The sequence below is a fragment of the Ranitomeya imitator genome, chromosome 6, assembly GCF_032444005.1.
Source record: "Ranitomeya imitator isolate aRanImi1 chromosome 6, aRanImi1.pri, whole genome shotgun sequence".
NCBI classification, from domain to species: domain Eukaryota; kingdom Metazoa; phylum Chordata; class Amphibia; order Anura; family Dendrobatidae; genus Ranitomeya; species Ranitomeya imitator.
The window spans coordinates 227921952-227937127 of NC_091287.1; the positions used below are offsets into that span (position 1 = coordinate 227921952).

General features: G+C 50.9%; 1 protein-coding gene across 1 annotated transcript in view; it reads left to right on the plus strand.

Annotated features, from left to right (window-relative positions):
* The first annotated feature begins 431 nt into the window (after positions 1 to 431).
* C6H18orf21 (chromosome 6 C18orf21 homolog) overlaps positions 432 to 15176 on the plus strand; it is a 28106-nt gene continuing 13361 nt past the window's right edge. Inside the window, exons 1-3 of the mRNA XM_069730501.1 lie at positions 432 to 774; positions 7656 to 7678; positions 9485 to 9684. Of these exons, the coding sequence (XP_069586602.1) occupies positions 701 to 774; positions 7656 to 7678; positions 9485 to 9684 (297 nt within the window). The 5' untranslated portion in view covers positions 432 to 700. The remainder of the gene's footprint in view (positions 775 to 7655; positions 7679 to 9484; positions 9685 to 15176) is intronic.

The window sequence follows — 15176 nt, forward strand, 5'->3', positions numbered from 1 at the left end:
TTATACAGTATGGAGCATCATGTGGGGCCATTATACAGTATGGAGCATCATGTGGGGCCATTATACAGTATGGAGCATCATGTGGGGCCATTATACAGTATGGAGCATCATGTGGGGCCATTATACAGTATGGAGCATCATGTGGGGCCATTTTTTTTGTTTATAATTATTGTTTACGAAACATTGTGATCAGAAGGGCTAAATGGGTGTGGTTGGGCGTGGCTAGTTGTGAAATGGGTGTGGTCAGAGGTGTGGCCTAAAATTTGCCCCCTGCCCCGCTGTAGCCAGGCCCCCTGCCCCGCTGTAGCCAGGCCCCCAGCCATCACGAGAGGTTCCCTTTAAAAAACAAACACAAACGCAGTAATGACTCTGGCCCTATGTGTTCCAGGACAATATTCAAGTTTTCCTGCTGTTGACAATCCGTACCCATGGAGACAAGGGAGCTGTCGACACAAAACGGCAGAATTCTTTCTGACGATGGCTGCGAAACCGCTGCTGCTCGTCGGATGCAGACTAATGGGAGGTGTCACGGCAGTATTCTAGCTCAGCATTAAGATACAGTCACAGAGACGGTTTCCAGCTGCATAAACGCAGGACGCATCACAGCTGCGCATGCGCGCTGACCCCTCATCCGGTAGGAAGTGGTGTGTGTCGTCACGTGATTCAGGACAAGACGAGGAGCTACTTCGGGTTGAAGAGCATGAGGGGCAAGTTCCTAAGAGAAGCGGCCGCTGCCGTGAAGGACACGAGCCCCGGGCTGTCCCGGTACCTCATGTGAGTGACCGCCATGTCATGGTTTATTCCCAAGTTTTCAGTGGCTTTCGCACATTTTCACGTGTGATTTCAGTCACTTCTAGCCGTGTCCTGAACAGCAGGGATGACCTAGAGAGACCCTAACCGTGACCCCGGGCGGGGCCCCTAATGGTGTGCGATCAGAGATGTCCGTCCCGAATCTGTGCCGTGCGGATACGGTCATCCTCCGGCTCTCCAGCCTTGCCCCCCCCCCCAGCTGTCCATCCTCCAGCTCTGCCCCCCCCAGCTGTCCATCCTCCAGCCTTGCCCCCCCCAGCTGTCCATCCTCCAGCTCTGCCCCCCCCCAGCTGTCCATCCTCCAGCCTTGCCCCCCCCAGCTGTCCATCCTCCAGCTCTGCCCCCCCCAGCTGTCCATCCTCCAGCCTTGCCCCCCCCCAGCTGTCCATCCTCCAGCTCTGCCCCCCCCCAGCTGTCCATCCTCCAGCCTTGCCCCCCCAGCTGTCCATCCTCCAGCTCTGCCCCCCCAGCTGTCCATCCTCCAGCCTTGCCCCCCCCCCCAGCTGTCCATCCTCCAGCTCTGCCCCCCCCAGCTGTCCATCCTCCAGCTCTGCCCCCCCCAGCTGTCCATCCTCCAGCTCTGCCCCCCCCAGCTGTCCATCCTCCAGCTCTGCCCCCCCCAGCTGTCCATCCTCCAGCCTTGCCCCCCCCCCCAGCTGTCCATCCTCCAGCTCTGCCCCCCCAGCTGTCCATCCTCCAGCTCTGCCCCCCCCAGCTGTCCATCCTCCAGCTCTGCCCCCCCCAGCTGTCCATCCTCCAGCTCTGCCCCCCCCCAGCTGTCCATCCTCCAGCTCTGCCCCCCCCCCAGCTGTCCATCCTCCAGCTCTGCCCCCCCAGCTGTCCATCCTCCAGCTCTGCCCCCCTCAGCTGTCCATCCTCCAGCTCTGCCCCCCCCCAGCTGTCCATCCTCCAGCTCTGCCCCCCCCAGCTGTCCATCCTCCAGCTCTGCCCCCCCAGCTCTCCATCCTCCAGCTCTGCCCCCCCAGCTGTCCATCCTCCAGCTCTGCCCCCCCAGCTGTCCATCCTCCAGCTCTGCCCCCCCAGCTGTCCATCCTCCAGCTCTGCCCCCCCAGCTGTCCATCCTCCAGCTCTGCCCCCCCCCAGCTGTCCATCCTCAAGCTCTGCCCCCCCCCAGCTGTCCATCCTCCAGCTCTGCCCCCCCAGCTGTCCATCCTCCAGCTCTGCCCCCCCAGCTGTCCATCCTCCAGCTCTGCCCCCCCAGCTGTCCATCCTCCAGCTCTGCCCCCCCAGCTGTCCATCCTCCAGCTCTGCCCCCCAGCTGTCCATCCTCCAGCTCTGCCCCCCCAGCTGTCCATCCTCCAGCTCTGCCCCCCCAGCTCTGCCCCCCCAGCTGTCCATCCTCCAGCTCTGCCCCCCCAGCTCTGCCCCCCCAGCTGTCCATCCTCCAGCTCTGCCCCCCCAGCTGTCCATCCTCCAGCTCTGCCCCCCCAGCTGTCCATCCTCCAGCTCTGCCCCCCCAGCTGTCCATCCTCCAGCTCTGCCCCCCAGCTGTCCATCCTCCAGCTCTGCCCCCCCAGCTGTCCATCCTCCAGCTCTGCCCCCCCAGCTGTCCATCCTCCAGCTCTGCCCCCCCAGCTGTCCATCCTCCAGCTCTGCCCCCCCCAGCTGTCCATCCTCCAGCTCTGCCCCCCCAGCTGTCCATCCTCCAGCTCTGCCCCCCCAGCTGTCCATCCTCCAGCTCTGCCCCCCCAGCTGTCCATCCTCCAGCTCTACCCCCCCAGCTGTCCATCCTCCAGCTCTGCCCCCCCAGCTGTCCATCCTCCAGCTCTGCCCCCCCAGCTGTCCATCCTCCAGCTCTGCCCCCCCAGCTGTCCATCCTCCAGCTCTGCCCCCCCAGCTGTCCATCCTCCAGCTCTGCCCCCCCAGCTGTCCATCCTCCAGCTCTGCCCCCCCAGCTGTCCATCCTCCAGCTCTGCCCCCCCAGCTGTCCATCCTCCAGCTCTGCCCCCCCAGCTGTCCATCCTCCAGCTCTGCCCCCCCAGCTGTCCATCCTCCAGCTCTGCCCCCCCAGCTGTCCATCCTCCAGCTCTGCCCCCCCAGCTGTCCATCCTCCAGCTCTGCCCCCCCAGCTGTCCATCCTCCAGCTCTGCCCCCCCAGCTGTCCATCCTCCAGCTCTGCCCCCCCAGCTGTCCATCCTCCAGCTCTGCCCCCCCAGCTGTCCATCCTCCAGCTCTGCCCCCCCAGCTGTCCATCCTCCAGCTCTGCCCCCCCAGCTGTCCATCCTCCAGCTCTGCCCCCCCAGCTGTCCATCCTCCAGCTCTGCCCCCCCAGCTGTCCATCCTCCAGCTCTGCCCCCCCAGCTGTCCATCCTCCAGCTCTGCCCCCCCAGCTGTCCATCCTCCAGCTCTGCCCCCCCAGCTGTCCATCCTCCAGCTCTGCCCCCCCAGCTGTCCATCCTCCAGCTCTGCCCCCCCAGCTGTCCATCCTCCAGCTCTGCCCCCCCAGCTGTCCATCCTCCAGCTCTGCCCCCCCAGCTGTCCATCCTCCAGCTCTGCCCCCCCAGCTGTCCATCCTCCAGCTCTGCCCCCCCAGCTGTCCATCCTCCAGCTCTGCCCCCCCAGCTGTCCATCCTCCAGCTCTGCCCCCCCAGCTGTCCATCCTCCAGCTCTGCCCCCCCAGCTGTCCATCCTCCAGCTCTGCCCCCCCAGCTGTCCATCCTCCAGCTCTGCCCCCCCAGCTGTCCATCCTCCAGCTCTGCCCCCCCAGCTGTCCATCCTCCAGCTCTGCCCCCCCAGCTGTCCATCCTCCAGCTCTGCCCCCCCAGCTGTCCATCCTCCAGCTCTGCCCCCCCAGCTGTCCATCCTCCAGCTCTGCCCCCCCAGCCGTCCATCCTCCAGCTCTGCCCCCCCAGCCGTCCATCCTCCAGCTCTGCCCCCCCAGCCGTCCATCCTCCAGCTCTGCCCCCCCAGCCGTCCATCCTCCAGCTCTGCCCCCCAGCTGTCCATCCTCCAGCTCTGCCCCCCCAGCCGTCCATCCTCCAGCTCTGCCCCCCCAGCCGTCCATCCTCCAGCTCTGCCCCCCCAGCCGTCCATCCTCCAGCTCTGCCCCCCCAGCCGTCCATCCTCCAGCTCTGCCCCCCCAGCCGTCCATCCTCCAGCTCTGCCCCCCCAGCCGTCCATCCTCCAGCTCTGCCCCCCCAGCCGTCCATCCTCCAGCTCTGCCCCCCCAGCCGTCCATCCTCCAGCTCTGCCCCCCCAGCCGTCCATCCTCCAGCTCTGCCCCCCCAGCCGTCCATCCTCCAGCTCTGCCCCCCCAGCCGTCCATCCTCCAGCTCTGCCCCCCCAGCCGTCCATCCTCCAGCTCTGCCCCCCCAGCCGTCCATCCTCCAGCTCTGCCCCCCCAGCCGTCCATCCTCCAGCTCTGCCCCCCCAGCCGTCCATCCTCCAGCTCTGCCCCCCCAGCTTTCCATCCTCCAGCTCTGCCCCCCCAGCCGTCCATCCTCCAGCTCTGCCCCCCCAGCCGTCCATCCTCCAGCTCTGCCCCCCCAGCCGTCCATCCTCCAGCTCTGCCCCCCCAGCCGTCCATCCTCCAGCTCTGCCCCCCCAGCCGTCCATCCTCCAGCTCTGCCCCCCCAGCCGTCCATCCTCCAGCTCTGCCCCCCCAGCCGTCCATCCTCCAGCTCTGCCCCCCCAGCCGTCCATCCTCCAGCTCTGCCCCCCCAGCCGTCCATCCTCCAGCTCTGCCCCCCCAGCCGTCCATCCTCCAGCTCTGCCCCCCCAGCCGCCCATCCTCCAGCTCTGCCCCCCCAGCCGCCCATCTTCCAGCTCTGTCCCCCCAGCCGTCCATCCTCCAGCTTCGGCCCCCCAGCCGCCCATCCTCCAGGTCTGCCCCTCCCAGCTGCCCATCCTCCAGTTCTGCTCACCCCCCCAGCCTCCCATTCTCCAGCTCTAAACCCCCCCCCCCCTCCAGCCTCCCATCCTCCAGCTCTGTCCCCCCTTTTAGATTTAGTTTTACGTTGGTTTTTTTTTTTTGTTTGTTTTTTAACTTTATTATTTAGTTGACTTGGGATGATGGCCGGTTCTAGTCCCCAATCGCTTATACTATGGTATTTACAGATGCTTCTCACAAAATTAGAATATCATCAAAAAGTTAATTTATTTCAGTTCTTCAATACAAAAAGTGAAATTCATATATTATATAGTCTTTACAAACTGATCTATTTCAGGTGTTTATTTCTGTTAATGTTGATGATTATGGCTTACAGCTAATGAAAACACAAAAGTCATTATCTCAGTAAATTAGAATACTTTATAACACCAGATTGAAAAATTATTTTAACATCCGAAATGTTAGCCTACTGAAATATATGTTCAGTAAATGCACTTAATACTTGGTTGGGGCTCATTTTGCATCAATTACAGCATCAATGCGGCATGGCATGGAGGTGATCAGCCTGTGGCACTGCTGAGGTGTTATGGAAGCCCAGGTTGTTTTGATAGCAGCATCCAGCTCTTCTACATTGTTGGGTCTCATCTTCCTCTTGACAATACACAGTCTAGGCAGGACTGTGATTTATGGAATCCCTGCCCCATGTTCCCCAGGCCAGGCCTGCCACGGTTCCTGATGGTGTTACCAGTAGAGATTAGCAGTGCGCTGCACGGTTTGTTCTGGTTCAGATGTGGGAATCTGCGATGGACTTTTTTTTCCCGCAGATCCTTGCACCGAACCAGAGAATGGCGCTCTGAAATGCACTGATGGAAGGATCTGAGGCGCTGCAGCCATTCATTGCTTTAACAATTGTTACAATTTCCCCCAACAAGATTTTTTTCCTCCTGCTCACCTGCGCTGCGTCCAAAACACTGCGTTCTACATTAGAGGTGCAGTTAATGGGATTTCTAGAAACCCTATGCCCACTGTGCTTCTATTTAACGCTCCGTATACTCACCCATTGTGCGGGTTTACGAGCCGCAGCATGTGAATTATCTGCAGTGTAGATGCTAGTCTTTGCTGCTTAGCATCGCCCATAGCCAGTCATTAGATACTGTACGTCCGCATGGCCCACCGAACACATGTGGATTTAACTGTGTGATTAGAACGCAGCGTTTTGGGATCATTGAAAATACCCTGCAAGTTCCTGATCGTAGGCACATAGCCTTACATATTGTTCAGTTGCTGTTGGTAAGAGATACAGTTGTGGCCAAAAGTATTGACACCCCTGCAGTTCTGTCAGATAATACTCAGTTTCTTCCTGAAAATGATTGCAAACACACATTCTTTGTTATTATCTTCATTTAATTTGTCTTAAATGAAAAAAACACAAAAAGAATTGTCCTAAAGCCAAATTGGATATAATTCCACACAAAACATAAAAAAGGGGTGGACAAAAGTATTGGCACTGTTCGAAAAATCATGTGATGCTTCTCTAATTTATGTAATTAACAGCACCTGTAACTTACCTGTGACACCTAACAGGTGTTGGCAATAACTAAATCACACTTGCAGCCAGTTGACATGGATTAAAGTTGACTCAACCTCTGTCCTGTGTCCTTGTGTGTACCACATTGAGCATGGAGAAAAGAAAGAAGACCAAAGAACTGTCTGGGACTTGAGAAACCAAATTGAGAGTAATCAAGAGCAATCTCAAGGCTATAAGTCCATCTCCAAAGACCTGAATGTTGCTGTGTCTACCGTGCGCAGTGTCATCAAGAAGTTTAAAGCCCATGGTGCTGTGGCTAACCTCCCTAGATGTGGACGGAAAAGAAAAATTGACAAGAGATTTCAATGCAAGATTGTGGATGTTGGATACAGAACCTCGACTAACATCCAAACAAGTTCAAGCTGCCCTGCAGTCCGAGGGTACAACAGTGTCAACCCGTACTATCCGTCGGCATCTGAATGAAAAGGGACTGTATGGTAGGAGACCCACTTCTTACCCCGAGACATAAAAAAGCCAGGCTGGAGTTTGCCAAAACTTACCTGAAAAAGCCTAAAACGTTTTGGAAGAATGTTCTCTGGTCAGATGAGACAAAAGTAGAGCTTTTTGGGCAAAGGCATCAACATAGAGTTTACAGGAGAAAAAAAGAGGCATTCAAAGAAAAGAATACGGGCCCTACAGTCAAACATGGCGGAGGTTCCCTGATGTTTTGTGGTTGCTTTGCTGCCTCTGGCACTGGACTGCTTGACCGTGTGCATGGCATTATGAAGTCTGAAGACTACCAACAAATTTTGCAGCATAATGTAGGGCCCAGTGTGAGAAAGCTGAGTCTCCCTCAGAGGTCATGGGTCTTCCAGCAGGACAGTGACCCAAAACACACTTCAAAAAGCACTAGAAAATGGTTTGAGAGAAAGCACTGGAGACTTCTAAGGTGGCCAGCAATGAGTCCAGACCTGAATCCCATAGAACACCTGTGGAGAGATCTAAAAATGGCAGTTTGGAGAAGGCACCCTTCAAATATCAGGGACCTGGAGCAGTTTGCCAAGGTAGAATGGTCTAAAATTCCAGCAGAGCGTTGTAAGAAACTCATTGATGGTTACCGGAAGCGGTTGGTCGCAGTTATTTTGGCTAAAGGTTGTGCAACCAAGTATTAGGCTGAGGGTGCCAATACTTTTGTCTGGCCTATTTTTCGAGTTTTGTGTGAAATGATCAATGTTTTGCTCTTTGCTTCATTCTCTTTTGTGTTTTTTCATTTAAGACAAATTAAATGAAGATAATAATACCAAAGAATTTGTGTTTGCAATCATTTTCAGGAAGAAACTGAGTATTATCTGTCAGAATTGCAGGGGTGTCAATACTTTTGGCCACAACTGTATATGTCTTGCACACGTTTCCACATAAATTATCTGTACTATTAAATTAATATTATTATTATTATTTTTTTTTTAGGTCACTTCATCGCTTGCCTGAAAGTAAGTATATCATGGGTGAGATGTTCCTTCTATCTGTATAGTGGGCATCTCATTTATTAGTCTTTCTGGATATTGGTGACATAAATTAGGGATAGGCGTTTCCTGTTAGATTTGGCCGTCATATCCCGCACATTTATCACTGATGTTTATTTCTTGTTCCTTTCCATCCAACCTTCCAATGTGCCGTGTGGCAGCTTTAAGGGTTGCTAAATATAGGCTCCCATGTCATTTGGTCATATTCCGCTTTCACACAATGAACCTTTAGAGTTTAGTTGCACTCCAGATAAACCACAATGTCTAAAACTTGCTCTGAAATAAAATGTTTGCAGTTGCATATATGCTAGTAATACAACTCATTCAGACATTTTCTTTTTCTTTTGCTGTTTGTGTGTATGGACAGCACATTGTCTGATGGATTTAATGAGGCTAATTCAGATGAGCGGACCTGAATAAAACCGCAGCAAGCACTGGTATCTTCCATTTTTCTATTGAGACTTGCCCAGTAAACTAAAAAAAAAAAACACTGGCTGCCACACAGACACAATCCACCATTTTTAATGGATCCATTGCAAAGATTATTTATTGTGCTTACTTGTATAACACCACCATATACCACAGCGCTTTACAGACATCATCACTGTCCCCATTGGGCTCACAATCTACATTCCTTATCATTATTTCTTTGGAGTGTGGGAGAAATCCGGAGTACATATAAGATTCCATAAGAGACTTTTAGGCCATGTTCACACCATCCTTTTTTTCATGCGGAATCGCCGCGATTTTCCCGCTGCGGGACCGCAGCTGTTTTCCATGCAGGGTACATTACAATGTACCCTATGGAAAACAGGAACTGCTGTGCCCACATTGCGGAAAATCGCGAAAAAAGCCGCGCTGAATAGCCGCGGTAAAAAAGAAGTACCATGTCACTTCTTTTTGCGGAACTGCAGCGGTTCTGCACCCATAGACCTCCATTGTGAGGTCAAACCCGCAGTAAAACCCGCAGATGAAAAAAATATCTGCGGGTTTTCTGCGGTTTGTGGTGCAGAACCGCTGCAGTGTGGCTGCCCCCCCGTGCCCCAATCCCACCCCCCCATGCTCCGATGCCACCCCCCCGTGCTCCGACGCCCCCCCCCCGTGCCCTCATCTCCCCCCCTTATACTTACCCGGCCTCCCGGTGTCCGTCCGGCCGTCTTCTCCCTGGGTGCCGCCATCTTGCAAAATGGCGGGCGCATGCGCAGTGCGCCCGCCGAATCTGCCGGCCGGCAGATTCGTTCCAAAGTGCATTTTGATCACTGAGATAGGTTATATCTCAGTGGTCAAAATAAAAAAAATAGTAAATGACCCCCCCCCCCCCCTTTGTCACCCCCATCGGTAAGGACAATAAAAAAATTAAGAATTTTTTTTTTCCACTAAGGTTAGAATAGGGGTAGGGTTAGGGGTAGGGTTAGGGTATTTTCAGCCATTTTAACCCTAAAAAAACTTCCTAGAAAACACACAGACTCTGCATAGAAAACTGCATCAAAAAACGCACAAGAAAGCACCAAAAAAAGGACCTGCGTTTTCTGCCAAGAGCTGCGGTTTTTAGTCCTGAAAAAAGAGGAGGGAAATCGGGAACGTGTGAACATAGCCTTAGGCCTTTTATTGTTCTGTAATTACGACTATAAAATAACAATGTCATACGGAATTGATAGCGGACAAGTAGTGCAAAATGCGGATGTAAAACTGGCCAGATCTTCATCCTCTCGTCAGAGCCCGGCTTTACTGTTCCTGTGTAATATTACATGCTAATACTTTCTTCTGTTACAGAGAAGAAGAGGAAAGAGAGAGGAATTTGTCCATTTTGTTTCCAAATCCTTTTGCCAAATAATCACAAGGTTCGTCTCAAGCCCAAAATGAAAATAACACCACAGATTGAAAATCTGCTAAAGAAAGAAGCCAAATGCCACAGACTTAATTTGAAGCAAGCAAAGCTACTTAAGAAGTACAAACTCTCTAGTAGTTGTCTGGTAAGAATCCGGATCAAGTTCTGTCTCCCCAAACTGTGTGTGTTATCCGCAGCGTGACTGGTAAAGGTTAAATGGACTCTGTCGGCACTGGATGACTGTCAAACTGAGTCCCACTGCTCGGTGCTTGACGGCGCGGTCCGATCATTTATATACACCTTCAGGGTATGTGCACACGTTCAGGTTTTTCACAATAAAAACGCATTACAAACCGCAGACAAATGCATCCTATCATTCTGCAATTTTTGTGCACATGATGCGTTTTTATCCGCAAAAAAAAACGCAGTGCGGTAAAAAAAGCAGAATGTTCATCAATTTTTTTGCGTTTTTCCCGCTATTCTATGCATTGGGGAAAAAACGCAAAAAAAAAAAGCGCGACAACCGCGTCAAAAACGCATAAAAAAAACGCAAAAAAAAACCACATGCGGATTTCTGGCAGAAATGTCCGGTTTCTGTCAGGAAATTTCTGCAAGAAATTCCTGACGTGTGCACATACCCTCACACCTGCTTGCCTTCCACAGTCTACCCTCCCTTCTTTGATTGACAGCTCTAGCTTCATAGAAGCGTGGAGATACATGGAAACCGAGCAGGTGGGAAGGTGTATATGATTGACTGGCCCCGCCATGGTCCACTGAGCCGCCTGGACTTGTGAAGTCATTCTGTGCAGACAGTTTTTGTAATGGAGAATATTGTCCCAGATTCTGCATAGTGAGGAGCAGTTTCCTCTGTGCTGCGAGAATTGATGGAAATGTTCCTCGTGTGCTCGGCTCCGGCTTGGTTTGAAGAATGTTGGTGTGTAATCAGAACTCGGCTTGTTGTCCTTAGAGCTGGACATATTACTGCACATGGATGACTTGCACTGTTGGGCACATTAACCCCCTCAGTAATATATACGCAGTATCTGTAAAGCATATTCTGGTACAGTGCTAGATCCAGGAGGTAATGCTTGTCCTGTAGTCTTTTCTCTTGTTTTTGCTGACGGCATCTCCTTGACTCTAGAATTCATTCAGTGAGGGTCCCAGCACCCAGGCCAGATGTAACTTTTTCTTTTTAAGAATTCAGTCATCACAATTTCGCCCTATAATGGAGATGTGCTGAATCGGCCCTAATAACGATTCCATATTGGAACACTGCCATTCATTTCAGCAGTTTCCCACTCACAGAGGCATGTTTGACAGTATGGATAAGATGAGTGACAGCGGTCTGCAGCAACACTAACTTATAAGGAGATGATTAGGTAGCCGGTACAGCACTCAAAATATGTTATTGCAGTAAGTCCTGATGACTGCTTCCCTTCAAGGAGTTGTCCAGGACTTTGATATCAGTCTATTCTTATGATAGGCCATCAATATTGGGAGTCCGGCCCCACATACATCACTTATTACCTCTGGTGGTGGCTAGATGTACAGTGTATGGAGCAGAACACCACAGCTCTATACTTACCTTGTGGCACTGCTGGGCTCCGCTGATCAGCTCCTGTACATTGTACTGTCGTAGCCAAAGTCTTTCAGCTGACAGTTCTTTTTTCATGTTTGCTGCTTCAGTTTTTTTGTTTTGTTTTGTTTTAGCTTTTTAACTAAAGGTACCGTCACACATAACGATTTCGTTAACGATATCGTTGCTTTTTGTGACGTAGCAACGATATCGTTAACAGAATCGTTATGCGTGACAGCGACCAACGATCAGGCCCCTGCTGGGAGATCGTTGGTCGCTGGGGAAAGTAACATAGTTAGTAAGGCCGAAAAAAGACATTTGTCCATCCAGTTCAGCCTATATTCCATCATAATAAATCCTCAGATCTACGTCCTTTTACAGAACCTAATAATTGTATGATACAATATTGTTCTGCTCCAGGAAGACGTCCAGGACTTTATTTCGTCGCTGGATCACCCGCTGACATCGCTGAATCGGCATGTGTGACGCCGATTCAGCGATGTCTTCACTGGTAACCAGGGTAAACATCGGGTTACTAAGCGCAGGGCCGCGCTTAGTAACCCGATGTTTACCCTGGTTACCATTGTAAAAGTAAAAAAAAAAAACACTACATACTTGCATTCCTGTCACGTTCCTCAGCGTCAGCTTCCCTGCGTTCCCAGTGTCAGCGCCTGCCGGCCGTAAAGCAGAGCACAGTGGTGACGTCACCGCTCTGCTTTCTGGCCAGCGAGCTTACACTGGGGGACGCAGGGAAGCTGACGCTGAGGAACGTCACAGGAATGTAAGTATGTCGTGTTTTTTTTTTTTTTTTTTTTTTTTTTTACTTTTACAATGGTAACCAGGGTAAGCATCGGGTTACTAAGCGCGGCCCTGCGCGTAGTAACCCGATGTTTACCCTGGTTACCCGGGGACTTCGGCATCGTTGGTCGCTGGAGAGCTGTCTGTGTGACAGCTCTCCAGCGACCACACAACGACTTACCAATAGTGTTGAGCGATACCGTCCGATACTTGAAAGTATCGGTATCGGATAGTATCGGCCGATACCCGAAAAGTATCGGATATCGCCGATACCGATATCCGATACCAATACAAGTCAATGGGACACCAAGTATCGGAAGGTATCCTGATGGTTCCCAGGGTCTGAAGGAGAGGAAACTCTCCTTCAGGCCCTGGGATCCATATTAATGTGTAAAATAAAGAATTAAAATAAAAAATATTGATATATTCACCTCTCCGGCGGCCCCTGGACATCACCGCGGGTAACCGGCAGGCTTCTTTGTTTAAAATGCGTGCGTTTAGGATCTGAGGAATGACGTCGCGGCTTCTGATTGGTCGCGTGCCGCCCATGTGACCGCCACGCGACCAATCAGAAGCCGCGACTTCATTCCTCAGGTCCTAAATTCCTAGAATGAGGAGTTTAGTGCCTGAGAATGACGTCGCGGCTTCTGATTGGTCGCGTGGCGGTCACATGGGCGGCACGCGACCAATCAGAAGCCGCGACATCATTCCTCAGGTCCTAAACGCGCGCATTTTAAACAAAGAAGCCTGCCGGTTACCCGCTGTGATGTCCAGGGGCCGCCGGAGAGGTGAATATATCAATATTTTTTACTTTAATTCTTTATTTTACACCTCAATATGGATCCGATACCCGATACCACAAAAGTATTGGATCTCGGTATCGGAATTCCGATACCGCAAGTATCGGCCGATACCCGATACTTGCGGTATCGGAATGCTCAACACTACTTACCAACGATCACGGCCAGGTCATGTTGCTGGTCGTGATCGTTGGTAAATCGTTAAGTGTAACGGTACCTTAAGGGCACCACCACACATAACGATATCGTTAACGATATCGTTGCTTTTTGTGACGTAGCAACGATATCATTAACAAAATCGTTATGCGTGACAGCGACCAACGATCAGGCCCCTGCTGGGAGATCGTTGGTCGCTGGGGAATGATCAGGACTTTATTTTGGTCGCTGATCTCCCGCTGACATCGCTGAATCGGCGTGTGTGACGCCGATCCAGCGATGTGTTCACTGGTAACCAGGGTAAATATCGGGTTACTAAGCGCAGGGCCGCGCTTAGTAACCCGATGTTTACCCTGGTTACCATTGTAAATGTAAAAAAAAAAAACACTACATTCCGGTGTCTGGTCACTTCCCTCGCCTTCAGCTTTCCGCACTGACTGTGAGCGCCGGCCGTAAAGCAGAGCACAGCGGTGACGTCACCGCTCTACCTTACGGCCGGCGCGCCACAGTCAGTGCGGGAAGCTGAAGGCGAGGGACGTGACCAGACACCGGAATGTAAGTATGTAGTGTTTTTTTTTTTTTTTTTTTTTCCATTTACAATGGTAACCAGGGTAAACATCGGGTTACTAAGCGCGGCCCTGCGCTTAGTAACCCGATGTTTACCCTGGTTACCTGGGGACTTCGGCATCGTTGGTCGCTGGAGAGCTGTCTGTTTGACAGCTCTCCAGCGACCAAACAGCGACGCTGCAGCGTCTCTTAATGTGACGGTAAGAAGTTTATCTGGTTACTGAAGTACAATTATAAACATTTCCAAGTTCTTTACACTTTTATTGACAAAAATGTCAAGACTCTATAAGTAGTGTTGACTTTTCTTTTTTTAAGACTCTTGCATTTTGTTCTGGCATGCTGGGCTTCATCTACTGATTACAACCTGTTCTTGTTTTATCAGTGCTTGGAATACATAACCATTTCTGTGAGTTTTGTAAATTCACTTGTGTTTTGAGGATGACCACAGGGTCTCAGTGGGTTTGAGATCAGGAGAGTTTCCTGGCCATGAGCCACTTAGTTATCATGTTTGCCTTGTGACATGGTGCTGCAGCATGTTGGGGAAAATCGTTGTTCATCTCCAAACTGCTAAATCATTGATCGTGGGGGATGTTTCCGTACCATTCTTTATTCATGGCCATGATCATAGGCAAAATTGTGAGACCACACCTGAATGATCACAGGACTTCTGGTAGAACCCAACTTGTCTTCTGACAATCATTCTTCCAGATGTTCCAAACAGTGCCCTGCAGTCCAGTCCCTGCACTTCCTACAAGGAGTTTTCTCTGAAGAAGCCCCCTTCAGACTCTGACATTTAGAAAAATATTTGTCCAGAGAAGAAAAGGTGGGTGCTACCATTTAGTCCCATGTCATGCCGAGAGTAAAGACTATTCTTTATTCCTGGCAGTGTTACCTAAACATCCTACAAGAGGAACTTCTCCCAGCGATGCAGGAGAAATTTGGTATTAAACAATGGTTTTTCCAGCATGATGGGGCAGGGTGTCACAAGGTAAAAGTGATAACGAGGTGGCTCGGTGAACAAAACATTGCCATTTTGGGCGCATGGCCACGATCTCAGGGAATTCTCAGATCTCAATCATTAAGAACTTGTGGTCATTCCTCAAACAGCGGCCGTACAAACAAAAAGACAAATGTTGATAAACCCCAAGGACTAAATAGGCATGAATTGGTTGCCATGAGTCGGTATTTGGCCTGGAATTGCAGAAGTGTTGAATAATTTGGCTATGGTGTCACACAGCGTTTTGGGAGCGTGTTTGTCTGCAGAAAAGAAGCTGCCTTTTACACTACCAGCAAAAGCTATGATATTTCACAAATCTCAAACACACTCTTGTTTTGTTTTTTTCTGACTTAATTTGACAACTGCATTGTCTTCTATTATTTTTTGCAGCGTGTTTTTTTTTCACCTATCAAAAACTGAGATTGGGGGGGAAAAAAACACTGCAAACAGGCTTAGCAGTGATTTTTTTTTTTTTTTTTTTTTAATTTTTTTTTGCTGTGTCTTTGAATAAAACTAACTTTATTAAACATGTCATTGGCACCGCAAAATGTAGTAATACCTGCTTTCTGAGCGCTTTGTTTTGGCTGCAAAAAAGTCTCCCCCCACCACTGCAAGCTGTCATGGCAGCATGGTGATGAACACCGTAAGGTGATTAGCTGGAAATATAAGTAACGTGGGGAGCCAAGCAGCCTGTGCTGTAAGGTGACTTTATAAATCTCATGCTCATCGTATTCTGCCTTACT